Source organism: Amblyomma mixtum, chromosome 6 (genome assembly GCF_055824585.1).
Source record: "Amblyomma mixtum isolate Tamu chromosome 6, ASM5582458v1, whole genome shotgun sequence".
NCBI classification, from domain to species: Eukaryota; Metazoa; Arthropoda; class Arachnida; order Ixodida; family Ixodidae; genus Amblyomma; species Amblyomma mixtum.
In genome coordinates this window covers 68486691-68514104 of record NC_143017.1, presented here as the reverse complement: position 1 = coordinate 68514104, position 27414 = coordinate 68486691, and the positions used below count along the sequence as shown (strand labels likewise).

The following is a 27414-nucleotide window of genomic DNA, read 5'->3' as shown; positions in this document are numbered from 1 at the left end:
TAAGTGCGCCACACCAAGACGAGCAAAGCAGTGAAGAAAAGGAGGCGGCCCGAAGGACGGATGAAATCTGTCAGCGGTACTTCATGGTTTGTTGAAATTCTTTTAGTGAACGTTGGGCGTCTTTGCGTGTCATTAATAGAGTAAATAAACACCGCATAAGTCAAGTGTTTTAGTACTCTTTAATGGACTTGGCGCCGCAGTCCAAAGGGGCAATCGGCGTTAATTGCTGGAGTGGTGTCATCATTAAATCAACTTCGTTCGTTTGGTTTTTGTTGGCTTACTTGACCCTTTGTTTACTTTCAAGGTTACTTTAACCTGTTCTCACCTCGCAAAGGTTTTTCTTTGTTCATAAGAAGGCTTTGCGTCGCCTAGGAAATGGAGTCTTGGACTAAAGACAGAACCCTGTGCTAACATGAATACTTTTGTGATTTCTAATAAATGTTTTCAATCAATCAGTCGCATCGAAAGCGGCACTGTGGGAAAATTTTCTTTTCTTGCATGCTTTCCAAGCTGCCACTGAGACGCACCCGATAACGAAAAGGCAGACACGCTATTTTCGTTCGATGACAGCCTCTCCTATATCAGATACATAAAACATAAACAATCCATTAACCCCGCCTCTTCTCTACACTTCCAGAGGATTGGGTGCAAGAATTTTCTTTCTTGACGGGCTGCTCTAAACTCTTCCACATTCACGGGCATAAATTGTATCCCCCCCCCCCCCCCCCTCCATACATCAGAAGCGAACAGCTGCTGTAACCTGTATCGGTGGTGATGCAAGGGGCATTCATAAGTTTTTTTCCCCCTATCTAAAACGATGCCCAAATGTGAACTTGCCCAAATGCTGTAATTTACAGCACTCTTTAAATGAAGAAAGGAAAACAAGTCTAACTGATGAAGCTTTAAAGTGCAGTCTTTCGTAGTGGTACATCACATTCTTATGTATTTACCTTCCATTGGCGATGCAGAGCCAAAGATGGGCAACCACCAAAAGGCCCAAAGCCCGAAACAGCATGCGAGAGACCAGTGCACACCTGATGAAAGTTCTTTGCCGTCGGAAGGAAGGAAGGTGGATGGGGAGGAGTATATAGAACAAGTGATATGCTCTTCTGGACACGTGGACACTTCAAACTTACATTTCAGCGTAACAACTCTCAGTTGCATCACCTAATAGAAAAGTTACAGCCCAAAAAAGAACACTTATTGAATCACCACAGCGTTATGCAACCAACGCTTGCTGAGGCTCAAAGTTTTTTCCGCCAATGACAGCACCACGTAAAAAAAAAAAAAAACGCTTAGACACGAGACAAAGTCATGTACCATGCACTCAAAAGAAAAGAAGCACATTCTTCCATTCTTCTGATTGCATCTTCGCATTTACCTGCGGCAACGCCGTGCGAGTTTCGTAACGCCTTTCGACGCTAAAACCCGTCGCTGCGTGCATTAAAGGCATAGGTCATCGGAGAGTCGACAGGCGCGCTTTGGCGGTGACTTTTCCCGAGGCAGCCCCCTTCTCCCATACCCTTTGTTCTCCCAAGTCACAAACACGCTTTTTCGTGCATTTCGCGAATAGACGGCGGACAGTGATGTCGTCAGCTGAAACATATCGACGCAAGTTGCGCCACGTGATCTGTCGCCATGGCCCCGAGATGCGTGCCGTGTCCCGCGGCAGTGGTGGACCAACCCTATACGTATGCATTCGCTGCGCCGTTGTCTCTCGCATAGTGCGCGGCTCCAGCGCAGCGTACTGCGCCCGAAGCCAAGCAGAAACAACGGGACACGGGGCAGACAGAGAGAGAGAGAGAGAAAGAAAAACTTAAAAAAAGAGAATTCAAAGAAGCAAGCCGCGAGAAATGCTAACACTGAGGAAAGGGCTAAGTGAGATTTTCGCGTGACTCTCGGCTGCCAGACCGCAGCCCGGGGCTCTCAGTAAAACCCGCGGCGCCCCCACGCCGCCGCGAGCGACCAGTCGAAACTTTGAGTGCCTGTCGCGTCGGTGGCAAAAAAAAAAAAGAATAAAAGAAAACAAATCACGCCGAGAGAAGCGCGACGAAGGGAAATGTCCTCCCCTCCCCTGTATGCGTGGCATCGGTGGCGTGTTTAGAGGGGGACCCTCCATTATCGAATATCAATAAAGCGACCACGCCTGCTAGGCTCATGGCATTGCGGCGGCCACGGCAGAAGCGACTGTATACATGCGTGCCGGCGGAGGCGTTCGAATGCCTGTATTAATGCTCGGCCCTACGATAAAAACCCTTCTACCCCCCCCCCCCCCCCCCCCCCCCCCTTCTTCCATATTCGCGTCTCCCGTTTGAAACAGAGTTCACGGGACACTGCGCGGATCCTCCCGGATTGGGCCTCTGATAAGAAAACTCTTGTTTTTGGTAGTTCGCTGTGGCGTCCTGTCTTCCGCGCTCCCGTATTAAAGGGGGCGCCTAAAAGACGCAAACCATCCCTGTACAGAGATAAAAGGCTGCTGTTCGAAGTGATGTTCTCCCGGCCTCTTCTCCCTTGCCTTCTGCACGTTCGTGAACGTGAGGTAAAACAGGCTCGCTTGATTTTGGAGGCTATCTGTGCCGGTGGTAATTAACGCTGAGTGGAGAAGAAAATCTTGTCGGAAGAGTACGGAAATCTGGGGATGAAGCGATTTGTTGCGCGCTGGAGCACCGGGGGGTGTCAAGTATATAGCGCGGGTTTTCTTCAAACGCGTTGTTCGCGTAGGGGCGAAATCAAAACTCGTAGTGGCAGCTGTTGTCCCTAGAAATACTCGGCGTGCGTGCAACAGCTTATGAGCTGGGAAGGTAGGGCGAACGTTTACACAAGAGAGGGAATAAAATGCGCAACGCACAAATTTTAAGAAAAGATTTTTGCGAGTCAAAAATGAAGCATAAAACCCTAGAGCGACCCAGAGCGAGGCTACGTAGGATCAGACGATGAGCGCTCGACACCCACCTGCTTAGGATACGCAAACACTCAGAAATATGTGTACTTCGCTTATTTCTTCGTTTCAAAAGCCATACTATAATAGCATCTTCGAAAAACGTAGCGCGAAAAACAAGACACAGGTAAGGTGAAGACAGGACACGAGCGCTTTCTCACGACTGAATTTTTTATTAGGAAGGATATCAGAATATATACCATAGATATGGAAGCGAAGAAGAAAGAAGGAAAAACAAAAAATAACAACTCAAAAAAGAACAAGACGAGGAGATAAAAGGCCGGCGATGGAAGCAGGTACATAGCATAGAAACATAAAAACACGTGCACTGTTACTTGACAACCGATTGGAGGTACACAATCTCACTTTTTGTAAAGGTGATGGATGCGTCACTAATACACTTTTCCCCCCCTTTCGCGATATAGAACGCTTCAATAATCTCCCTTGTACGTTGATGATATGCTCTGTCAAGTACTACAGTCTTATCGAAAAGGGGGGCGACATTTACAATCCCTGCAATGTTTCGGTAAATTTTCAAGAGCTTTTGGCGTTAAAGAATTTCTGTGTTCGAACAGCCAGACATTTAGACAGCGCCCGGTCTGCCCTACATAGTATTTTTCACACGAAAGAGGAATCTTGTAAATCACCTCTTTTTTACATGGCACAAACCTAGATTTGTGATTAACATGGCAACGATGATAACTTTTTAATCCCTCTGCTTTCGCTCTGACCACCGCACACAATCCAGATAACTTCACGGGAGCTGAGATTACTGTGCCCACCTCGTATCGATTGGCAACATTTCGTAACCCATGTGAAAAACGATGTACATAGGGCGAAACGACAGGTTTCTTTTTCGCGTCGAATAACATAGCCCTCTTGGCATCCTTGCCCTTGAGCCACAACAGGAGTTTTTCGCGCTACGTTTTTCGAAGATGCAATTGCTCCGACTAGCCCAGTATAGCTTACTTGTGCTATAATAGCCCCCCGCCGCGTTGGCTCAGCGGTTACGGCGCTCGGCTGCTGATCCGAAAGACGCGGGTTCGATCCCGGCCGCGGCGGTTGAATTTCGATGGAGGCGAAATTCTAGAGGCCCGTGTGCTGTGCGATGTCAGTGCACGTTAAAGAACCCCAGGTGGTCGAAATTTCCGGAGCCCTTCACTACGGCGTCCCTCATAGCCGGAGTTGCTTTGGGACGTTAAGCCCCAATAAACCAAACCAAACCAAACCATACTAATAGCGTTATTCTGACTGGTCAAAGCAGGTTCTGAAATTCTCTGTTGCTCACGTAGCCCATTTCAGGCGATATTTTTCGTACTTTTTGAGCACTGCAAGTTCACATTGTACATGAAGTTGCGCTGGTATAATAATTAGAAACATCTCGACTACAGGCACAAAAATATAAGCATTTGCAATAACAAAACACATGTAGAGACTAAACGTACGACTCAACCTATATCTTGCATATAGTCACAGTAGTCTGCAGTTTATCTCTCTGTCTTTTAACGCCATTAGAAGCTACAAAACCTGCTCCGACAACAATTTCACGACCCTAATTCACCTCGGATTTTTTTTTTTTATCGTGTTTTACAAACATCGCGCTAAAAATACATTGCACCAGTACAGGTTTTAATGGGGTGGCCCACGACAAACCGCTGATGAAGATAAGCATCATATTGCATTGCTGACGTACGAGAGATACGAACAACAGAGAGATTTCAGAAAGCTGACCCATTCGGCATTGCGCACTTATTGGTGCAATGACCGTTCCTTTACCTTTCCATATTCCCATTTTCTCCTCATTTGGCCGACGCTAGATGCGCCCAAATAGCCTATGGCGCGGGTCAGCGCAGCCATTCCCGCTGCTTAGTGAGGCAGTCCTAGCACTGCACGCGAAGTTTACACGGGCCGCAGGCTCTTCTTAGTAGTACAATATTAGCAGGGCCCTAGGGACGCTACGCGATGCTGGATTACATGCGCTACCCCGACTTCCACCTGTTGCGCCCTCGCTAGTTCTTCAACGCTCGTCGAGAAGCAAGCCGGACAACACCATGTCGCAAGACCCCTTGCCACCTTCATCGCTCTCACTACAACCACGTCAGCGCTGAGGTCCTGCTCAGTATACGTCCTGTTCTATCCCTCTACTGTGTGCGTTTCTGCTCTCATTTTTCTTTTTTTTTAATGTCATAACCACGGTTGAGCGCCTCAAATTTCATCGCGCACATTTCTTCACCTGTGTCTACGCAGGTGACGAGGCGATTCCGGTGTCCTCCGCGACGTCCGGGTGAATTATACGGCGGGACGAAAGAGTAGAAAGAAACGAACAAAAAAAAATAACAGGAGTGGGAGAGCAGCTGTGCAGAGGCGCGCGCGCGCGAACTGAATTGGAGGGAACGGGGGCGCGACCAGGAACGGAAAAAGAGGAGACGCGCGTAAGCCACCGCAACGTCTTCGCGCTCTCAATGCGCGCACAGCGGCCCGGGCCGCAATTAGCACCGGTCCGCGCGCCACACCACCGTGCGACTCGCGTGAACAGGGGGACGCGGGCGGCGCGGACAAGCAGAAAACTTCCAAACGCGGCCTCTCGCAACCTCAGAATCAGGTGTGACGGCTAGACACGCGATGCGGCTCACAAGACCGACACACGCGTACGCACACGCACGCACGGCTTGGCATTAAGCTCACGCCGGGAGAACAAACACACACTCGCGTACGCTTTGAGGTCTCGAGCTTAGGCGCACTCGAGAGTCTGTGCGTACCACAGAGACGCGGACGGCTTTTGAACTCACGCGGAGCAACGGCCAGCCGCTGCGAAGCCAGACGTTAGGAGGACGAGAGAGAGAGAGGAGGCGAGGGGGACAGCGCAATTGTTGTCCGCTATATCTCCTCCGTCCGCGGTTTCTGTAGGCTCGGTCAAAAACAATGGACCATCGAGACAGACACACATTACTGAGGGGAAGGGCGCGCATTTCCCATGCGGTTGGCGGCGGCCGACCTGCGACGGGGATGCGAAATCGCGTGCGCCCGCCGTTCCTCCCCGCCGCCACGGCGCGAGGAGATGCGGGAAAGCCACCTTGCGGTTTTCTTAGATATGAGCATAGAGTTGTAATTTATCGCGGCGCGCTCTTTTGCTACTTACGCACGCAAAAGTTAGGGGGAGACTTCATCTCGGCCCTAAGTGTATGACGCGAAAGAGTTAATGGTTATTTACTGCGTTCTTTCTACATTAATAACTATTTTAATTACAGGCACTAATCAGCATCATGAGTGCATAGTAGACCACGTGATACAGCACAAGACACGCACGTTCTCCCTTTATTCAAGCTGAATGTACCTCAACGGCCTAGCAGTAATGAGCCTGACTCGCAATCCAAGGGTCACGGGTACGATTCCCAACTAATTACCCCAATTTCCTTCTCAGTGATCAATTTACTTCATGTCCTTATACGACATGGGGACATTTCACTCAGACCACAATCTCCATTCAACAGCTCTACGTGTGATGTCACAACTCTCTCGACTAAGCTTGAGTTAGTGTGACAACGCGCACGTCTTTTTCTGCTAACGTCCGCTGTAACGGTGCCTCGTTAAAATCGCGGGATACCATGGAGTTCTTTGATGAGCCGCACTGAATGAGATCGCTACAGTGTTTTCTTGCAGCACACCCTCCGCAGCGGCCGGTGCCTGTTTCGAGCGTTGCACAAACACCTTGCATTGTGTCAAATGCACTCTTGTGTACAGTGCCACGAAACCAGCGTGACCGGGGTCACCGCGCACTGGCGAGGTTTCGAGCAAACCAGAGTTGCGACAGAGGAGTGCAACCAAATTCAATGACAGTGGCTGTCAAACCCACGAGTTTTGACTCATTAAAAGAGGCCCCAGCTCACCGTCTCCGCCCCCCCGCCCGTGAAAGCTACTGAAACGAGATCGGCAACCTGCAGCCCATAGCGGTACCGCGCTAACTGCATCGTTCTCGAGCAATGCATTAGACGCGCCTCTCTCGTTGTTTATGAGACAATTACTAATGTTCATTAATCGCTGTTGCGAACACAGCTACGGTTTCGAGAAGGAAAGGTTCTTTCGCAATAGAGCGCCAATGCGAATCTTTTCGCTTGTCATATAAAGGAAGTGTCACTGAACAGTTGCATCTGACAACCGTTGTTGGGAAGCGGTCGCAAACGAGAACTAAAACATAATTTGTAGGAACTAATAAAAAAAAACATAGCCGCACGTTGTTACCATCAGAACGGAGAGATGAAAAGACGGATTGTATCGACGCAGATATTGCTGATTCGACAAAGAAGAAGACGGACTCCTTTCATATTCGCCAGGGCCGCTTGCAAATAAGGTTAGGAGTATAATGCTAATCCAAGTTGTTTATTTGAACGGCATTCGCGCCTCACATGCAGATACAAGAAAAAAGCGTGCTTCTCAGTGATTCGATTTTCATCGCGGCAGAAATTTGCGCAAAAATATTCGCAGCCTGCGCAAGCGTCGAGTTGCAGTGGTGGGGTGCGGGAATAACGACGGCTTATACCGCCTGAAGCGGCTGAATTCTCGGCATAACGCGCGGTATCCAACCGAGTTAAACATTCAGGCGTTTCCTTCCAATCCGCCGGCAAATTCGAATTCGTCTTACACACTTCAAAGTAGATTAATTTTAATGATGTCGAGCTGAATTCGTATTCTTTCTCCGCGCAGAAAGAAACGATCAAGAACGCGAAGGACTGGGGCGTGGGGAGTAAGTGTATGATTTTTTTTTTCCGGTACTGCAAAGAAATTCTACGGCCTGCTTTCAATAGCGGAGTGCGCCAAGCGGTGTACGCTTCTTGCGACATCGAGGCACAACAAAGCCCTCTAATAGCGTATCACTGATTACCAAGTTTTCGACACCAAGCCGTTGTCCCGTTGCGCAAGCGCTAAAAGCTGGGTAAGCTATAGGCGAGGAAAATCCGTTAACAGCGACAAGACGAGAGATGCAGTGACGAAAAATTCAAGCCCTGTTCAGCCTTTTAGGTGTTCTCACCGAGTCGCTGTTGTCGAGCCAGAATTTCTCTCCGGCCCCAGCGTAGCGCGAGCCAGTGTTGACGCAACGCCTTCATCAGTGTTCGAACCCAAAACGAGCGCGTTCTTCTCCTTTTTTTAATATGTTTACTTTCGGTCAGCTGCGAAAAGGGGTGTCGACACCAGCTTCTCGGAGATCCCGCAGCGTTCCCCATCTTTTTGTCATTGTAAGAAAGAAAATCAGACAAAAACAAGTGGCAAAGCACGAACGCCCATCCCGCCGATCGCATCGTTTCTACATCACTCCGAAGCAGCGTCGGCTCTCTCGCAATCTTCTTCGGCCTGGCAATTCATCGACAGTCTCCTTCCTCGCACCAGGTCGAAGAGGAAACAACATCCGTCTATGTTTCGCGTCTACAACTCCACTTCCCTTTATTTCGTTTTTTTTTTCTTCCCCCGAGTAGTTAAACTTTCGAGCTCGGCCTCGCTTCCCCTTTCGGCGTCGCCGAAAAGACCGGGAGGCAGGCAGGCCGGAGGATTGCCTCACCTTCGACAACATTTGTCTTATTTCGCGCTCCCGAGCGCCACACACTGTACGAGGGGGCGAAGAACATGAGCAATTCCCAAGCTGACGATCGCTGCTTCGCTCGCGGGGCTTCTAAAAGCGCCGCCGACGACTCCTCACACACCCCGTCGCGCAACACGGGCGGGCGGGCGGACGAACGAGTCAGCGCTTCCTGCCTTAGCGCCCCCGCGGCAGCGATCGCACAGTCATCGGTGCAGTTCTATGCCCCCATCCCTACCCTCGGGAGATTCATGGACGCAATACGGTCGCGCCCGATGTCTGTAACAGTGAACAACTAGGCTCTCGGAGCTGTGCAATCCAGCACGCTGGGGCTTAAGAGCTTCTTTCTCGGTATTCTGACTGGCACGGGCCATGAGCGGTGTTGGGAAAGCGACGAATATCGAGGAGTGCGCGCATATAACGGTGGAGGTTGTTGCGGTAAGGGAAGACGATGAACGACCAGGAGAGTGATGCGCCGCAAAACGGCCGATCCGCGGGGCGGAGCCGCAGCCTCCCCTCCCGTTTATTCCTGGAACAGGCCTGCATAGCCTACTTTGTTCTTTTGAGCGCTGAAAAGCGAAGTTTCAAATGAGGTGACGCGTGCGATCTCTAACTGCGTGCTCAAGGATCGTCCTTAAGGTGTGCCCTGGGATTGCGAAACTAGCTCGGACATTTCTCTAAGGTTCGTCCTATCATGAACGTAACGTGATTCCATGGCGATAGGAGAAGAGGTGCATAATTTTTTTACCCCACCATACTGGGACCCTTGCATACAAATAGCAATATTTAACGGAAATAGGTGACTCCGGAACAGTGTAGGCGCACAGACCAGCTTAGTGAATGTGCCTAATAAAAACGATGACATCACGAATGCTGGATGCGAGTAGATCAGCTTAGTGCGGAAGGAAAATAAAATGCAGGAGGCAAATTCCTGGACAAACTATACCTTCTGTCGTTGCTAGATGAATAGGAAAAAAAGATTACCGGTATATTTATTACCCATGAAACCAAAAATGCCTACTGAAACGGTACATAAAACTTCCAGGCTTTTTTTCAGCTTTATATTTATTCTTCGACTGCCACGGCTCCGGTATTATTTAAAGCCCTGCTTCGAGAATTGTTTGCTCGCGTGTCTGTGCGAATACAACATGCACCAGGCAGGTTCGACGGATGAATAGCAACTTTCCTGACAGCCAGCTCAAAAGGTACACCACAGCCAATGGAAACGTGCCCAGGTAACCGCTCAAGGCGAAAAGCTCACCTGAAGCGAAGCCGGGCCCTATTCCGACGAACGTCGGCAGGACGAGCAGCAGCAGATGGAGCGTTGGAACACAAATCATCATCCCTCTGGACCGAGGCCTCGCACGCCGGACCGGACACTGGGTCCTCTCGTCTCGGAGCCGACCGCGGGGCACCGTCATTGACAAGCCGCGCTGCCACGAGGAAGAGAAGCACTGAGACGCCAGCACACGGCTACTTCCTGGGCCACGACGAACGTCCGCGTCTCATCCGGGGACGCGCCACGGTTTCCGAGGCATGCCTCTCCCCGCGCACGGCGGCGTGGTCCGGACGAGCAACAAACAGCACGGAGCCGAGAGATGAACGCACGGAACGCCGCGCGCGCGCGCACCACTCACGGAGGAAACGCGCCGCACTCGCCAGCGGACGCGCCGCGCTGGGATCAATGAGGGGAAGGCGGCTCGGAGGGGCTCTCGCCGAGCCACCGCACCACGTGTCCGCTAAAGGGCGCCAGCACCGCCCGGAACAAGGACCGACCAATGAGGAGGCCGCCAGGACGCTGTCCACAAGTTCACCACGCTTCCCCGAGATGGCGCTGCCTGTAGTGGCGGCAGATTCGGTTTCGCTTGGCTTCCTTCAGCTGGCCCCCTCCGCATCCCCTCCCCCCTCTCCGCCCCCTAGCGCGGGGCACGAGCGAAAGACCCCCCGCCGTTCCGAGCCGGCGACGACCGTGCCCAGCTTTTGGTTTACTGTGGACGCGAGCTAATAACGACTGCGGCGCGGACCATTGTTCTGGGGAAGGCTAACCGACTCGTGCGGTCCAGCTGGCGCGTCCGAGCGCGGAGCGCGCTGCCGCCGGGCGGCGGAGGCTCAACTTTTCAGGGGGCGGATGCTGGGGACAAAGTGGGGCGAGGAGGTCGGTGGGCGAGGGCGCGATGCATGCCGGTCGGCCGCTCCCGGGACGCCCGCGCCGCGCGCTGTTTCTGTTTCACAGGTGGAGGAGAGCGCCCGCCAGCGCGTCGGGGATGCACCACAGCCGCGCCATGGGCCTGCGAACCGGCGCCGCCGGAGACCGCGTGCTGCTGCTCCCGCTGCTTCTTCTGCTCGCCCTCGGCAGCCACGGTGAGCGACGACTGCTGCTCTGCTCTGGCGGCACGGTGTAGCTTTTTTTCGATCGCGCAGCGCGCGCGACGCTCGGACCACGGCGCCACGCGGAGCGCCTTTTTGACGGCGTCAGCGCCACCGCTGCCGCGCGGAGCACGTGGACTTGGCTATCGATAGGCCGGCTCGGATGCGCGCGCTGGCGCGAACTGGCCGCTAGTGACTCGACAGCGGTGTGAACGGGTCAGCTTTCTTAAACCCACCGATCCAGCCTGCTCTCCGAACGCTGCTACTGGCTACAGCTAACGGCTGATGCTCTTTAGTGACTGTACGTCATCATCGGGCGTGACAGTATCGTGGACTGAGACCTCTGTGATTTTAGCAACACATCCTTTCTTGTCATCGTCGTGTAACATGGTAGTCATTGACAAATTTACGAAAAGAACAAGAACCAGTGGCGGGGCGGAATTTCGAATGCTGCTTGCCGTGCATGTCATGCTTGCGAAGGTCCTTCGCTTGATACATTTCTCCTTTTAAATGTTATCAGGCTCCCTGCGTTCCGAATGAGCAGTGTTGCTTTGAAGTGGTCACAGTACACTAAAACAACAAAAAAATGTAGTGTATTCATACAACCTTACACTCCTTTATAGATTTTTCTTTCATTCTCACACACAAGAATCAACTTTGCTGTTTATGCAACTTAAGTACTTGTTTTCTATGCCAGAAGTATGATGACGGTGACATCTCCGGTTTTGTTTGCCCTGTGAAACCCGAGTGGTTGGGCAACGCAACCGGGCTGTTTGACAGTCTGTTCAACAGCGCCTTTTAACCCTTCCCGGTTGTGTTGTTTTGCACCAGTATTCCGCTGGAACGTTAAACTTCTTTAGTGTGGGCGCTAGAGAAGGAGCTGCATATTTTCTTACTGTTACTAGTAGTTGCAATAGCTCACGGCTACTACATGGGAACCGAAATTTCAGGCAGAAAGCATCAGGTGCCGCCGCAATATTTCGTCCTACTTCTGGGGATCCGGAATAGCTGCCTATTTAGATGTTTAGATTAAATGGGTCGATGTGTTGCTGGTCGGAATGACTCATTCACTAAACAGTCAGTTAGCCGCCGAAGAGAGACACTTTCATCGAAGATAACATCCTGATGGTTTTCCGTTTTGCATGCATTTAAGTGTGATATCTTTATCGATGTGTACGTACACTGCACTCTGGTATATTGGGATCGAAGTGCCTCGTAAAACATGTTCTTTCACCGCCCCTTCGCCTTTAACGCATTCATCATCGTCGTATTAGGCAGCATGCGTAGCGAGGAGCAGGTTACACCTGTTCGATTCACATCGAGCTATTGTCCATTAGACGGCACTCCATACGATATGGCCCATTTCCCGTGCTGCAAACAAGGGTCCCGCGTACGAAAGGTAGGACTGACCTGACCGGCACAAGTGCTGCAGAGAGTATATAAGCACATCTGGCATTTTTTTTTGCGTTGCCCTGATAGGCTGATGGCCCGGCGTAATAACTTACTCCGTGGAATTAATAGGCATGACCGCGTCCGAAATGGCAGTGTTCTGCTGAATAACGCAGTCCTTTGTGCGTTGCCCGCAGCGTTTCATGCAGTGTTAAGTAGAGTACTGCGCTTAGGAGTGGAGATTCATGAATTCTAACTTTCGGTTTAATCGAACTGGCGTGTCGGTCCTGTCTTTAACATTACGTGCATCCTTAAGCAAGCTCTATGCGTGTCTGGTAAAACTGCATTTATTAAGTCTGTACGCATTGAAAGGCATCACTTGCAAGCCGTTTCGAGCACTGGTTTTGTGTAAAAACAGGCGAGCATATTTGTAGCAATAACTTCGTGACAAGACTTCAAATGTGGCACGTGTCTATACTTCAGTCTTATCGACGTGTAATAAAATTGAAAATTGCTTCAAGAAATACTATGAGGCAACTGACTGGTAGAAAAGGACCGAAAGGTCAATAATTTTCCAGATTTTAATTTTTCTGTCCATATGGCCTCGCCAAATTGTACGCCCGCGCTTGTAAACACACACACAACACGAAGGAGGCATATTAGCCAAAGATAAAAACACGCCGATTGTTGCTTTCTATCGTTCGGTAGTGTTCAGAACGCAAAAATATGTGATGTAGATGCACCGTTCTCCCTTCGCCGACAACTGAAGCAAGTATACGACGACGGACGAGTCCCGATGTTCTACACAGGGTTAATATAAACTCCGCGTGCTTGGAACAAATTTTCAGTGACGCGCGAGTTCGAATAATCGATACTCGGCTGTATTCCACAGAGAAAATATATTGCGTGCTCCTTTAACACGGCGCGCGGAACCCTTTTCTTGGTCATTAATGTGTTTCAATCATCTCCCGTCATACGTTGCTTCTAATTCGTTGTATGCCATTCGTTCATTGTATATGCCGTTTCTGATAATTAAATACCCCCATTAACCGGTTTCGTTGACAGTTAACAACCTTCGCGTTCTCATCGTTTTACGAAATGAGGATCGCGTTCGAAAGCATAACTCGAAGAAAAAAAAGTAACAGACCCGTGAGAGTTCGGTAAAAACGCTGCATCCTTAAGAGAACTACTATATTTAAACAGGCATTAATCGACGTTTAACGCGTATAATTAATATTAGTATCTGTCTCTAACCAAGGGCGTTGACTTGTAAAATTTTCGTTTTTCTTGCTGTTCCTGCCTCCTATAGCCTAGCTATACCACTCTGCACTGACTAGTATTGTATCATTTCACGTTGTATTTATTGTATCATGTGCAACTGTATTGTACTACAATGTGTTGTATTCTATTAGCATGGCATTATTCTCTTTACATGGTATTTATTGGTTCCCCCCCCCCCCATATTGTATTGCCCTTATAGGAGCCTTTAAAGGCACAACAAATAATGGTTGTGGTGTGATGATGATGATAATGAAGCATAACGCATTAATGCGCTCCATTTCTCCCGTAAAAAGTTGCAGCGTCACTGGGTAAAGGAAGGCCTCAGTAACACAAGGGCACTTGTACTGATACCTTTAGGGACAGGTGCAGTAGACATTGTTCACCTGCTTTACATATGTTGCTTAAGAGTGCGAACAGCATTCTTTGGCTGGCAGCTTGCTCGGGCTAAGAGGCAAACGAACTTATTTCTCATAATCTTAACCAGAAGGTGCAATAGGCATGCCAAATGCCTCCTTTGCAAGCTGTTGTTTCCTGCGTCAGTTCAATTGTATATATTATATATGGTATATACTTAATTTGCGCTTTTCCGTGCTGGCCGATATATTGGTAGCATTATGTTGTAGTCGTGCACTAAACAGAAGATTAATAAACGTGAATGTGTGAACAGCCAGTCGATTAGAGAAAACGAAACCGTTTTCTAAGTAGTATATAGATTTTCGTCGAGAGCTGTTATTCAATATTTCATATGTGTGCTCGTCCCTATTGTCGTCTCTATTGATTTTCTTCATAATCTAGAAGACGGCAGCTTAACTATTCACTTAATCTGTCGCTCTTTTTCATTGGTACAGGTTTATGCTCCTATACGTTGCTTTATTTTTGTCCTCCATTACGCCTCGACTTCAGGAACTAGAACAAGGAAAAAATAATTGTAATAATGAGGAGTACTTCTGCAGGGAAGCTTGAAAACGCGCTTACAATTGCAGGACAGGCTGAATGGAGATCCGCGCAGGAGCAATTTCGCGTGGGAAACGTCGCAGGGAAACGTCGCAGGGAAGACGAACCGCTTCTCGCGAACTCTTCTTCATTTCTCTTCTATTTGAGACCCGAATCGCCAGAAGAAGGTCGGCACAACGCGCGCCATGAGAGAAGAAGCAACTCTCTCTGCAACTTTACCGCAAGGTAAACTAAATTACCCTTAATTGGGGTCTCTCCGCGCGTTTACACTGGGGCAGCTAGCGCTCATGCTCGCTTACCCAATAACGACTGCTGCCAGATCGGTTGCGTCATGCGAACGTGCATCTGCGGGAAATGTTTCTCCTGCTGTGTAAAGAGCGTGTTTTTTTTTTATCCTGAATACTTTGAAAGTTCAGAGAACGTCTTCTTTCTTTTTTCTTTTTTTACTTCTCTCTCTCTCTTTCTCCTTTCGGTTGGGGTCTACTATAAGCATAACTTTCAGCCCCTTCAAGCATATCTCAGAAATGAACGTTGCTGTGAGGAAAATCCCCTCCCTCGCTTTTCTGTTGTGAATTCTGCTAGTGATTAATTACTACCTTGTTCGCTCCCGCGCTCCAGAATCTGCAGAAAGCCATTCGCCGAGTTTGCGCTTGCCGTACAAGCACTCTTGGGCACGCGGAGATCTCGGGGATGCGCTCGACGTTCCGTAGAGAATTGGTTGAAATTCAGTTTTAATGAAGGACGATGTTGCTTTCCGAGAACAACTTTTCTTTCACTTGGTGTTTTTTTTTTCTCTCTGTCTCTCCTTCATTACGTCTGATGCAGATTTTAACCCTACGCTGGTAGGTGCATAAGGATTGTTTTGTTTTTATTTTCGCTTAGCAAAGCTCTCAAATTGACAACGTTTTTTTTCTTGCTGGATGACAAGAAAAGCGAAATTTGCTGGGCTCTTAGCACTGGAGAGTAGTTCGTAGTCCACACCGCCCAAGCAGCAAAACAAGCACGCAGTCAGCGTCGACATCGGCTGCTCTGTATATTCTCATTTTATCCGAGAGAAAGAGGGGTCGTATAATTTTCTTCAGTGCTGAGAAGCAACTGAAGGTGTAATAGTTTGACTAGTTGCATATTTATTTGGGACGTTAAACCGCATAAACCAAACCAAACTAAACCTATTTATTTGCGTGATTTTTCGTTTTCATTGTACGAAACCACTGTTTGAACTCGTATAACAGCTTCATTTTCTGTGAAAGTCAAAGTCAGCCTCTTTGTCATTCGCAGGTGGCAATCCGCCAAATAACTCGCCAGAAGTCCATTCTGGGTGTCCATTTGAAACTCTATTGTATGACGAACCATGTCACCAACTTCCAACCGGTACGGTTTTGCTAAAAAAAAAAGACAAATTCCCATTTATGATGATGATCCGCATAGAAGCGCACCTGATTCATTTTCGTTGTTCCAGTCCACGGTTTTGAGTTCTTTTTTTTTTTTTGCCATGCGTTCGTGAATACAGTCTATTTATTGTTTGTCCATCAGCGAAACTTTTTTTTTACTTTCTGATGGCTGCTGAAGACGCGAAAATAGGTATTTTCTTCAATTTCTTGTCGCCGGCTACTTTCCGCATGCATTTCTTTGTCTTGAAAACCTATGAAACGCTGTTAGGAACCGAGTCCTAAGTTGTAGCTTAATTTTCACTTGTCTTCAGAACTGATCAAGATTGCAACGGAGTGGTAGTGATTGCGGTAGGTGCACTGACTCTTGCGAGGACAGTGATGACGGGAGTAAGCTGTGAAGTGACAAGAACCTTACACTACTCTGCGGAGGACTTTTCCGTTCGAGCTATCAAAAAATAAATAAATAAATAATAAAAATTTAAGGGGTAATAGGCACGTGACACGTCCCGAAAAAGGGTTGAAAAGGTGAAAAAGCAAACTGAAAACGAGAGGGTGACACAGGCGCACCCGTCCCTGCTCACCCCGTGCAAAGACGCCAACGTTGCCTAAAGAGCAGCTCCTGCACATCCTTCCGCTGTCGGGGAACAAAAAAAAAAAAGGAGCCACATATGGTGCCACATGGCTACCCTGGCGCCGGAAAGCAGTACACACAGTTTGCTTTTGCGATGAAAGAAGAGATGTGTACAAGACAAAAAAAAAATACATTTTCGGGGAACTTGGAAGAATTATACGCTCTCCGGCTTTCCACAGATTGCCATTAGCTAGGCGAATCTTCTTGCGTGCCCGTCACGTAACTGCATGTTCGGGGGTGGGGAGGGGAGGGGGGGGGGGGGGTCGTTCAGCATAATGAGGCATCTGCTTGCTTCCGAAACTATGGAAATACAAGCAGGGGAAGTTGGAGATACAGTATTCACCATTTCATGAGAGCTTTGAAGATTGGTACATTGTTTCACGCATGGTATGGCCCCTATGTGTGTTCGTGAGCAGCAAAGTGCGATGCCATGATTGTATAGTGGTAATCGGAAGGGTCCTCTTCTCGCGGTGCTGTGCTTTAAGAAATTCTTTGGAAACGCTGTATTTTGTCTGGGCTGTCCGAAACGCAACAAAAGCTGCCTGTGCATTGTATGCCCGTACGAAGGTGTACGCCTTTAATAAATGCTGTCCGAAAACCCCGCAAGGATCTCTGACCGCCCTTGATGTCTTGGTCAGTAGACGCTAGTAGCCTAGCCGAGCTCACATCGTTTTAGCGGATATTTGGGTGTTATGGCGGTCACAAGAAAATGCAATAGTTCTGTAGTATGAAAGAGCTCCTGTATCGCTCATGTCCACGAAGGCAGCTCGTGGACAATCGCACCTCATCTCATCGCATCATTTCCGTGAGTTCCATTCCATCCTAATTAACCTAAGGCCTTACGCATTCTGAGGTACTGTTGATACGAGGAATGTGTGGAAGCCTTGATTCCGCGTTTCGCAGTCAGATGACCTGAGTACCAATCACTGTATCTTCAGAGCCGATTTTTGAATTCCCGAGGAACACGAAGGAGCAAAATAAAAACAAACAATCGCGTCTTTTGTGGTTAACTCAACTTTCACAGGTTCAGCACTAACATCGAGCTGCGCTATGAGATCTGGAGGTCGCTTCCGCTAGTGATCAGGTCTGCAGAATGGCACGTGTCTGTCGAAAACTGGTGATTGCCGATATCTGTGCGGCGGTTGATTCCAAGTCATCGGTATAATAGGTGAGGTGAGGTCAATCATGAACCGTTAGACTTACCAACGTCTTCAGGTATTATGCGGGGAAAGCGATGCCTTGCGAGCTCGTGACGTTGTCCTGGCGTTTGACGTTAATGTATAACTATAGCAGATCAATTTAGTGGACCTGATGACGACCTCGCCTCCCTGGTTGCAGCAGCTATGTGGCGCCAGCGCTTCTGGATCACGAGATCATCATCATCATAAACCTAACTACGCCCACTGCAGGATAAACGCCTCTCCTATATCCCTCCTAGCAATCCTGTCCGGTGCCCGCTGCGTCCACCTTATACCCGAAGACCTCCCAATCTCATCCGCCCACGAGACTCTCTGTCTCTTCTTGCTGCGCTCACTCTCTCTTGGAACTCACTCCGTTACCCTTAACGACCGTCGGTTATCTCTCCTTCACATTCGATTGGTTTATTGATTTATTCGGATTTAACGTCACAAAGCAACTCAGGCTATGAGGGACGCCGTAGTGAAAGGCTCCGGAAATTTTTTTTGAGAATTCGAGGTTATTCAAGAATTCGAATCTATCAAGCTTCTAGATAAACCACGCGAAGTATTTTTGCACTAGCATTTAAAATGGTGACATAATCGTCGATTAAAACCGCGATGATATTTAGGCTTTTCCTCACTACGTTCGAGGAGTGCGAGGAAACTCGGCAGTGACGTCATTTTTGCCGAAATTTTAATGTCCACTGCTTACGGCTGCATGTTGCTGTGCGTCTTCAGATGGCGCCAAACAATGCATTGTGAGCTTCACCTTCGATGGCGTCGGTTTTCTTGGATTAACCGTTTCTTCGCTGGAAACGTAGTGCCGTCATACGTGACTTCATTATCGGGGTCTCTGCCCGTCGCTGTGCACTTCGGAGAAGCCTGAACGCCGGCGACGACTTTATTCGGCAATTACGCCACCATTTCAAATGTGAGAGCAAAACGATTTCGCAGGATTTACCAGCACATTTCGCACATTCGGCAACCTTAAACTCATCGAGTTTTAAAACCGCTTCAGTTGCCCTTTAACGTGCACTGACATCGCACAGTACACGGGCCTCTAGAATCTCGTCTCCATCGAAATTCGGCCGTCGCGGCCTGGGTCGAACCAGCCTCTTTCGGGTCAGCAGCCGAGCGCCGTAACCACTGAGCCACCGCGGCGGGGCTCTTCTTGGTTTCGATTAAGATTTTTTTGACCCATGTTTGTTCCCTGACCCACCTGCCCTCTTCCTACCTCATAACGTTGCACCTGTGGCATTTTCGTTTCATAGCCCGCTGCGCTGTCCCCAGTTTAAGGTGAAGCATTTTCGTTAGCATTCATATTGCTGCCCCATAGGTGAGCAACGGTAAGATGCAGTAGTTGTACACTTTCCTCTTCAGGATTACTGCTAAACTTACTGTCATGATTTCAGTGTAACTGCAAAAATCACTCCACCTTATTCTTCTAGTTATTTCAGTCTTGTAGTCTGTATCAGGTGGTTACCTTTGATAAATAAAAATGAAACACTACCGTATTTACCTCCTGTGGAATGATCAGGTGCCGCTTGTCACCTTTTTCGAGTGCTGCGGACAGTGGGCCCTTTCTAAGCGGGTGCAATGCGGAGGGGATGGCGGGGAGGACAGGCAACGAAGTTTTGGTTTTTTCGACCTCAGAGAGGGCAGAGATTTTGATTATTTTCTTCTTTTAATGGACTTACTGGTTCTTAAACAAAGAGCAAAGAAAAAAATGAAGAGCAAAAAAATAAAATGGCTGTGGCTTAGCTTGGTTAAGCCCGGTAATTGCGAAAACAATAGCCGTAGCTACGCCATGGTTCAGCTGGTTGTGGTGCTTCTGGTTAGACTTGTGGTGATGCATCGGTTATACAATCCAATCCAATCCAATCCAATATGCTAATATGGTAGCTACCGGCCTCGCTACGCGACGGGCTGAAAGTACAACAAGTATTGCTTTCGCAATAAAAGCGCGGGACTTTTTCACGGGTATTAAAAGCCACCAGCCTACCACGTCGTCGAAAGACAGACCCGCCTAAAGCTGCGCAGCGTCAGATATAATATGCGCTCCCCGTCCGTCTACACGTCCGCCAGTGGGCAGCCTTTCTGCGAGCCAATTATACGGGCGGCCACCGTGCGCATACAGTCCGCATGAAGAGCGCGCAGCTTCCTCTTTCCGAGAGCCGCGCGTCCGTTCGGCACCCACGCGCTGCTGGAAAACAAGCGCGTCGAGCGTCATGACGACGAGAGCGCCATCATGGCAAACTCGTCGCCACAATGCCGGCGCTGGGCTCGTCTCGCTGCAACGGCGGCCGGACGGCAGCACACACACAACGGGTGTCGTCGGCGCGCTGGACAGCCGGAAACCGGATGTGGGACTTCCTTCCGGAGGAGTAGAGTTTCGCGTCTGGTAGCCGCATCGTCGACCAGCCCGCTTGCGAACGCGCTCACTGACGCGTCCCGAGAACACACTCCGCCGCCCTCCTAGGCTGCTGTCCGCCTGCGTGTGCGTCCCACCCCCTCTCTCTCGAACCAGTCAACTGTGGACCAGATGGCGTCTCGATCGCGGACTCTACTAACTCCCTTTCCTCCTTTCCCTGTCTACACGTTCCCAGCAGTTCCCCCCTCCCTCCACTACACGCTTTGTCTCTGAGCTTCCTCTCAAACTCTCTCATTTTAGTTTCCTCATTTGCCTCCGGGTTTGGAGACTACAGGCAGTTCGCGTTCGGCTTCCCCGCGGAAACATCGCTGGTTTAAAATAACTACCGGTCAGGGCTCATGCAGTGGAGTGAAGTGGGGCTTGAAACAAGGCGCGCCTTTCTTGGTGTCTCGCTTGCGGCTCGACGTGGTGGTATAGACAGGCTCGGCGGCTTTCCAAACTCGGTGCCTGGCTCCGCGCGGGGCTGGGCTTTGTAGGTTCTAGACGCTGAGGCGAGCGAAAGCTGAACTGAAAGCGGGCCTTTTTGGTGACGGACGGATTTAATGACGCGTCAAGGCCGCGCATGCGCGAGGGGGTGATTGTACCCCGAAAGGCTCAACAAATTTGCCGGGCCTCTTCGCGAGCTGTGCGATTTTGTTCTTACAATTAAGAGCAGTACAAACGAAGCATACCGCTGGTCATGCATGTGCGTGACAGGCTGTCGAGAGGTTAAACATTCTGCATATCCGCTTCATGCATAATGCCTTTGCACGGGATTTTGCAAAAGGCCCGAAAAATTATACTTCAATTAAAATTATTCATGTAGCAAAACGCAGCGTACTCATTTGCATGCATTAATGCCTTGCGTGGCGTCATGCAAACCGGTGTTTTAAAGTCACACACACTCGACAGGTGCAGCGCACACTCAGCCATGTTTTTTTTTCTTTTTAATTCTCAGTCCACTTCCCGAAAGTTTAAAATCGGTAACACAGGCGTCTGTACGGGTAGAAAGCGTAGTTTTAAGTGAAGTCATACATTTTTGAGTATTGAATACAAACAAAGGGCTCTGGTGTAGAGAGGCTACCGAGCAGAGTTTCGAGCACCTGAAAACACTCCTTGAATCGCCGCATCTGTTACAGCAAGAAACATTACAACAATCCGAAAATTTTTCGCCGTAGGCTTCCAAGGGGCAACTCTTTCGTGTACCAGAACAAACAGACCACTCGGTTTATTTGCCCGCTTGTGTCGGCGGGATCGATAAACAATCTAAGACGGACAATTGACCGTCGTTACATTACCCCGGGGTTTTTATGGGCTTTTGTACCCCTCGCTTCATTACTATACAACGTCGCCAAGCAACTCGATGACCACGCATGCGGTTCGTAGAAAGCCGAGACTGCCACCACTGCTGTGCAACAGTGAAGAATTTCAAGGAACGGAAACTGAAAACTCGATTCATGGGATCGATTGCCCGGGACACTACGGAGTCTCGCGGAAAACAAAGAGACGGGGTACCCGACCAGCAAATTGTGGAACTCGGCAGCCAAGCCCGCGCCGGGCCTGTCGATTTTCTTCCAACAAAAAAGCGATAGCGATCGGCGCAGCGACGGTCCATTAGCGGAGTTCCCTCGAAAGTCGGAAACGCACCGCGGGAGCGGCAAAATGCATGAGGCTCAGATTAGCGGGGGAAGCTCTCAAAAAAGGCCGTATCGATCTCGACCGATTTGTTTTCTTCCAATATATAGGCCTTTTCTCCCGATTATTGTTTGTCCCCTATGAAGACGGATCGTTGCAGCGGTTGACAAGCGTTTATGGCGATCACGTCTCTGGATTGCCAAGCCCGTCGGTGGAAAGCGAGTGAAGAGAGAGAAATGATGCTTCCGAATTTGCGGGAGAAAAATAAATTGACGCCAGAGAATCGCCAGTGTAGCTATTGAGATACATTTGATGGCGAGAGCGTCCCACGCAGTCAGTACGCAGTATACGATTGAGTATATCGGTAGTTTGTCCATTAACCAGATTTAGGTAAAGCTAATCGCCTGCCTACGATTTCTTTTATCTTTAAGCAATCTTTGGCGGTTTGCAAATCAAACACGCACCGTAGCACACAGGTAGGCTGCATATTCGCGTCGCATTGAAGAGGAGCCAACTCGATATGCGCAACCATTACACGTATAGTTATACGCGGCGGTCATTTGATCTGCGCAACCATTCTAGTTAGACGCGGTGGTCATTTTGACGAATGAGAATGCGGATGCGAAGCTAACTTGACTAGTCACACGGCGACAGGTTTGCGCTGTGTCGATGTTCTCTCTAGGGTCGCGACGCGACAGCTCCGTTTCATGCTACGTCGGTCACGGTCCTTCGTTTCCGCGCGAAGCCTGTCGACACCAGAGCTTGGAAACAGTTCCGGTAGAATTCGCTGCAGTTTTGGATAACTTTCCCTACCACTGCGTTGGGAGAGCGTTGCTCGGATTTAGTATGCTCCGTCGCCCGATACGATGAGGTATTACCGTAGAGAACATGAAGGGAGCGAAAGTCATCATCATCATCATCATTAGCCTAACTACGTGCACTTAGCAGTTACCAACGATGCTTGGTTTATGGTTTGTGGGGGTTTAACGTCCCAAAGCGATTCAGGTTATGAGGGACGCCGTAGTGAAGGGCTCCGGAAATTTCTACCTCCTGGGGTTGTTTAACGTGCACTGACATCCCACAGTACACGGGTCTGTAGAACTTCGCCTCCATCGAAAGTCGACCGCCGCGGCCGTTGTCGAACTCGCGTCTTTAGGGTCAGCAGCCGAGCGTCATAACCACTACCAATGATGCTGCTATAGCCTCCATAAATTGTTTGAGCACGGCAACTGCCCCTTTTAGAAGAACACATGTCAGACATGGACTCAACAACCATTTATAATCGAAAGACCTTTTAAGAAGGGTGGCTAAATCACGCAGCTGTCGGATCCTAAAACTGCCGTGCATTGAGGATTCCATTAGCAGATTGTAAGCATCCTCGTCGTAGTGGCCGCGCGAGCGTTGTGGGCTGCCTGCTAGGCGCATTTATGTCGAAAGTGCTACGCGTAGGCGATTCGCAATCACAAGGGGTTAATGAGTGTTTAACGTTATTTGTTTGGGGACAATGAAACGGTAAACCGGATTAACAGATCAAAGCAATACAGATCGGGACTCTAAGGATTGGGCTCGAATTACATTGTTCGCTCAAAGGAACAGGGACAGATTTTAGAACACGGCGCATTTTAAACCGCAAGAATGGAAGACCGGAAGCTGCAGTGTTATTATGTGCTCGCCTAACCGCGTCGAGTCAGCTCTGAAGTTGCGAGGGATATGACATTGTCCGAGTATCTATTATATGATTGCAGTATGTTGTGCTTTGATAGCTCTCATAAGTTCTTTCAGCGTCTTATGTTCCAGAGTGGCACTGGACGCGTTTCAGCTTGCTATGTCGAAAGACTATAATATGGCCTGCGATTTTCTGAAGACTATTACCCGCTCCTGCGGGTCTTATAGCGATGTTATGAACCGCACTGAGGACAGGGCAGAATAAATCTTGGCAACCGTTAATGTTGCTGTGGGTGTCGGTTTACATGCTTGTTACTTATTCAGCGCTGGAAGGATAAATACGCAAGTAGACCAGCTCCCCAAACTAAAGGTATCAAGACACATGAGCGTTACCTGAGTACCGCATCTCTCCATTTATACCTGGTATTTGCAGAGAGCAAAGTACCATCAAACCTCCCTTGTGATTATTCCTTCGGCGGGTAACCATGCATATTAGGGACCAGTAGGAGATACGGCATGTACGCAGTGTCGTCTTTCCAGAATTCATGATTCGGCAGAGATTGACAATAATTTCGAAGTGCGTTGTTCGTGCTTACATATCGCTTTAGTATCGCAGTAGCTAATGGCTGCCTGTCATGCAAGACGGAAAATCAGCCGGATCGTCTCTGTTGTTCGCCACATTTGAAATTGAGTCTCTCGCTCCTCTGCAATGAACATTGAAAACGAAGTCGCTATCCTATCATAACTAAAAATATGTTTGGTTTATTGATTTATTGGGGTTTAACGTCCCAAAGCGACTCAGGCTATGAGGGACGCCGTAGTGAAGGGCTCCGGAAATTTCGACCGCCTGGGGTTCTTTAACGTGCATTGACATCGCACAGTACACGGGCCTCTAGAATTTCTTGTTTTTTTTTTTTTGAAAAAAAAAAGTACCAACTCCTACACAGGCATGTAATATATAGGTGCAGAATACCCGATTGTTTTGCATATGAGTATACATTTGACTTTGATCAGAGATGACATTGGCCCAGTCTCGTCCGCAAGTCCAAATCATGTCCACACGGGCCAAGTACGTCGTCGACAAAGTTGTTCACCTGCTCCTCTAAAGATTTGACGCGCTGGCCTCTAGAGGGACAGTTGTTGGTCTGGAATACGGCGCTGCTTATTGTTTATCAATCCTGGCTTTATGGATATAGTCTGAAATCCTTTAATTCATCTCGTAGGGAGGGTCACGGCCGTTTCTCTTCGTGTTGGCAAAATCCTGTTGGCAAAAGCAATCTGAGAAGAGACTTCAACTGGTTGTGGCTCGCAGTTGAGCTGAGAGCTCAGTTGCGAACATTATCAACGTATGTTGGGATACAGTATGGCACGCACTAAATGGAAGTGATTCCGCAGCAAATCCGCCATCAAGCGGTTGCAAGGGTTCAGAACGCTGGCGCGCTGCGTTTCGACCACAAACTTTGGAAGCATTCGCTGCCACGCGTTCTCGAGGAGGCCTCACTGCTGCGTGTCGGTCCCCAAGTTTTTCCAGCGTCTGCGCACACGGAGGCAAGAATAACATGCCCAGTTCGACGCGCTCCGCGGACGCGCGTGGCGAGTCCTGTTGAATACACAGGGCTCCGAGGAGACACGGGACACACGCGGGCGACGCCGTGCTACCATAAATTGTTGCGCCACATCTGTCACGCGTTTTAAAAGTGCGACCCGGTCGTCCCGACCCTGCCCCGGTGCAAGGGCCCGCGCGCATTCGAGGAATCTGGAGAACCGCTCGCGGCGACCTCGACCGCTTCGCGCGCCACCCTTCGTAATTAGGAAAGCGCGTTGCTAAATATAGGCCGAGCCCTCGGTTTCGTGACCTTTAACTCGTTTTGTTTGTTTTTGCGTCGCTTCTTTGTTTTCATTTTTCTTCCCCGCTAAAGGCTACAAGGCGCGGCCGCGACGTGTTTCCCGGTATAGTAACTGTACCGGGCACGAAATGATTGCGTCGAACAAATCTCAGACTTCTGTAAGTAAGCTGCTGGAGTATAAATATTCATGAGGACGGAAAACTGGGCAACTTAAGTACGGATTTGTGGTGTACTCATGACGAGAAACGAATGAAGGCGTAAAGAAGCAAGCAACGGAAGCCCTGAATATCAACTAACTTCTTTTTCTTTTATAAAAAGGAAATGCGTTAAAATAGAAATATGGCGCAAAAGAGGCCAAATAGTTAACAAGGAAACGAATGCTGTCGCAAGAAAGAGAGAGAGAGAGATTTGGGGAAGGGGAGATAATAGATAGAGGGAGAAATAATAGCGTAAGATACACACGAAAATGCCGAGGCGGACACAGGGTCCTTCTAATGGCAAGGCCTTTGCAAGTTCTTAGCAGACTTTGTCTCTGAGCTTAAATACACTTTCCATCTGAGTGAAGTGGGGCGGGTGGACTGTATTTTCCGCAATGCAGGGCCAGGTTAGGTGGTGCACACTTCAATACACTGTCATGTTCTTCTGCCTGTTTAGCCAATATGGTCGTTAGTATACATGACGAAAGGGTGCTTTACGTGCTGCACTGAATCACCATGCGAAATTCGTGGTAATTGAAGCTGTACTCCAGAGAGCGAAAGATCTCCCAAAGTTGACATCCCTCCTCGGTGAAGTCATTTACAGGATCATTTCGTCGAGTAGTGAATATTGTGTGGGCAGTTGAGCAGGTGTTGGAACAATAAGCTAAGAAAGCGCAGCAGTTTATTTTAAGGTTGCACAATATAACCTGTCTCTGCATGACGCATGCGTGTCAGTGTTCCTTGCCGCAGTCAAGTAATATGTATATTTCTGAGAATGCAGACCGACTGCCGTGAACAGGCAGTGGCCGCAGTCATTACTAGTCGCAAAAGCATGCGCGTATGCCAACCCTACATCTCATTGATGAGCACTGAAATATTTATCCTAGCGTCTGTTTCTCCTGGCCTGTGACTGTCTCTTCATGCGCAAGGTAATATCTGCTTTTTTCCTCCCCTATCTCTTTTTCGTATTGGGTGCGGCTTCTATCTTGCGTGAGCATTTATTTTCCCTGTTAATTATTTTATTGCGAAAGCAATACTACTTGCACTTTCGCGCCTTTGCCGTGCCGCGGCCGTGACCACCATCGTGCCGCGGCCGTGACCACCATTGACCTTCATTTGACCTTGATTTCATTAGATTGGATTTGATTGGATTGGATTGGTTACATTAGATTAGATTACATTGGATTGGAGTGGATTGGATTGTAATGGATTGGATTGGATGGGATGAGATTGGTTTGGATTGGATTGTATAACCGATGCATCACCACAAGTGTAACCACAAGCACCACCACCAGCTACACTACCAGCTGTACCATGGCGTAGGTACGGATATTGCTTTCGCAATTACCGGGCTTAACCAAGCTAAGCCACAGCGAATTTTTTTCTGCTTCCTTCGTAGCTGTTTCTTATTTTATATATTTCTTTATTCGAAGAAAAAGAAAGGTGAATGCTCTGCTCTTGTGTTTTCTATTTCTTACGCCCTTTTCGGTTTAGCACTTTGAGCATGTCATACCATGCGCGTAATTGTTGTCCTGAGGCGTCACTTTCACGGAAGAAGGTGACCACCAGGAGCTTCAAAATTCTCTGACTTGAATGGCAACTGGGTGTCTTGACAGGGTTTGTATGCGAAATCCTCTGTATTTCAAATAACATTCCTGTCCCGTGGTCTGGCACGGTCAACGCGGAATCAACGCTGTGAGCTATTGTTAGATACGCGTTGGGTCTAGGCTTCTGGAAATTCTCTGTATAACAGGGAATGACACCGGATACTAGCTTGCCAAGTACTAGCTTTATACGCACGCGCACAAATAAAAAAATTGCGAGGACACTTTGGCAACTAAAGTGTTGAGAGGCGAAAGTCGAGGGCACTATGCCGTGACGACTTCCGGTGGATGTGGCGTCACACCGTTCCCGTGGCTATATCGCTACCCAAATTATACATCTTTCGGGGATCTTAAATGT

At 48.9% G+C, this 27414-nt stretch overlaps 1 protein-coding gene across 5 annotated transcripts in view; it reads right to left on the bottom strand.

Moving 5' to 3' along the window:
- Nucleotides 1–10378, bottom strand: part of LOC149339303 (hemicentin-2-like) — a 222111-nt gene extending 211733 nt beyond the window's left edge. For 2 of the 5 annotated variants that reach the window (XM_089548049.1, XM_089548051.1), the window contains exon 1: nucleotides 9769–10378. In XM_089548049.1, the coding sequence (XP_089404175.1) occupies nucleotides 9769–9928 (160 nt within the window). In that variant the 5' untranslated portion in view covers nucleotides 9929–10378. The remainder of the gene's footprint in view (nucleotides 1–9768) is intronic. The other 3 variants (XM_089548053.1, XM_089548054.1, XM_089548052.1) reach the window with 2 other exon arrangements.
- Between the last annotated feature and the right edge of the window lie 17036 nt (nucleotides 10379–27414).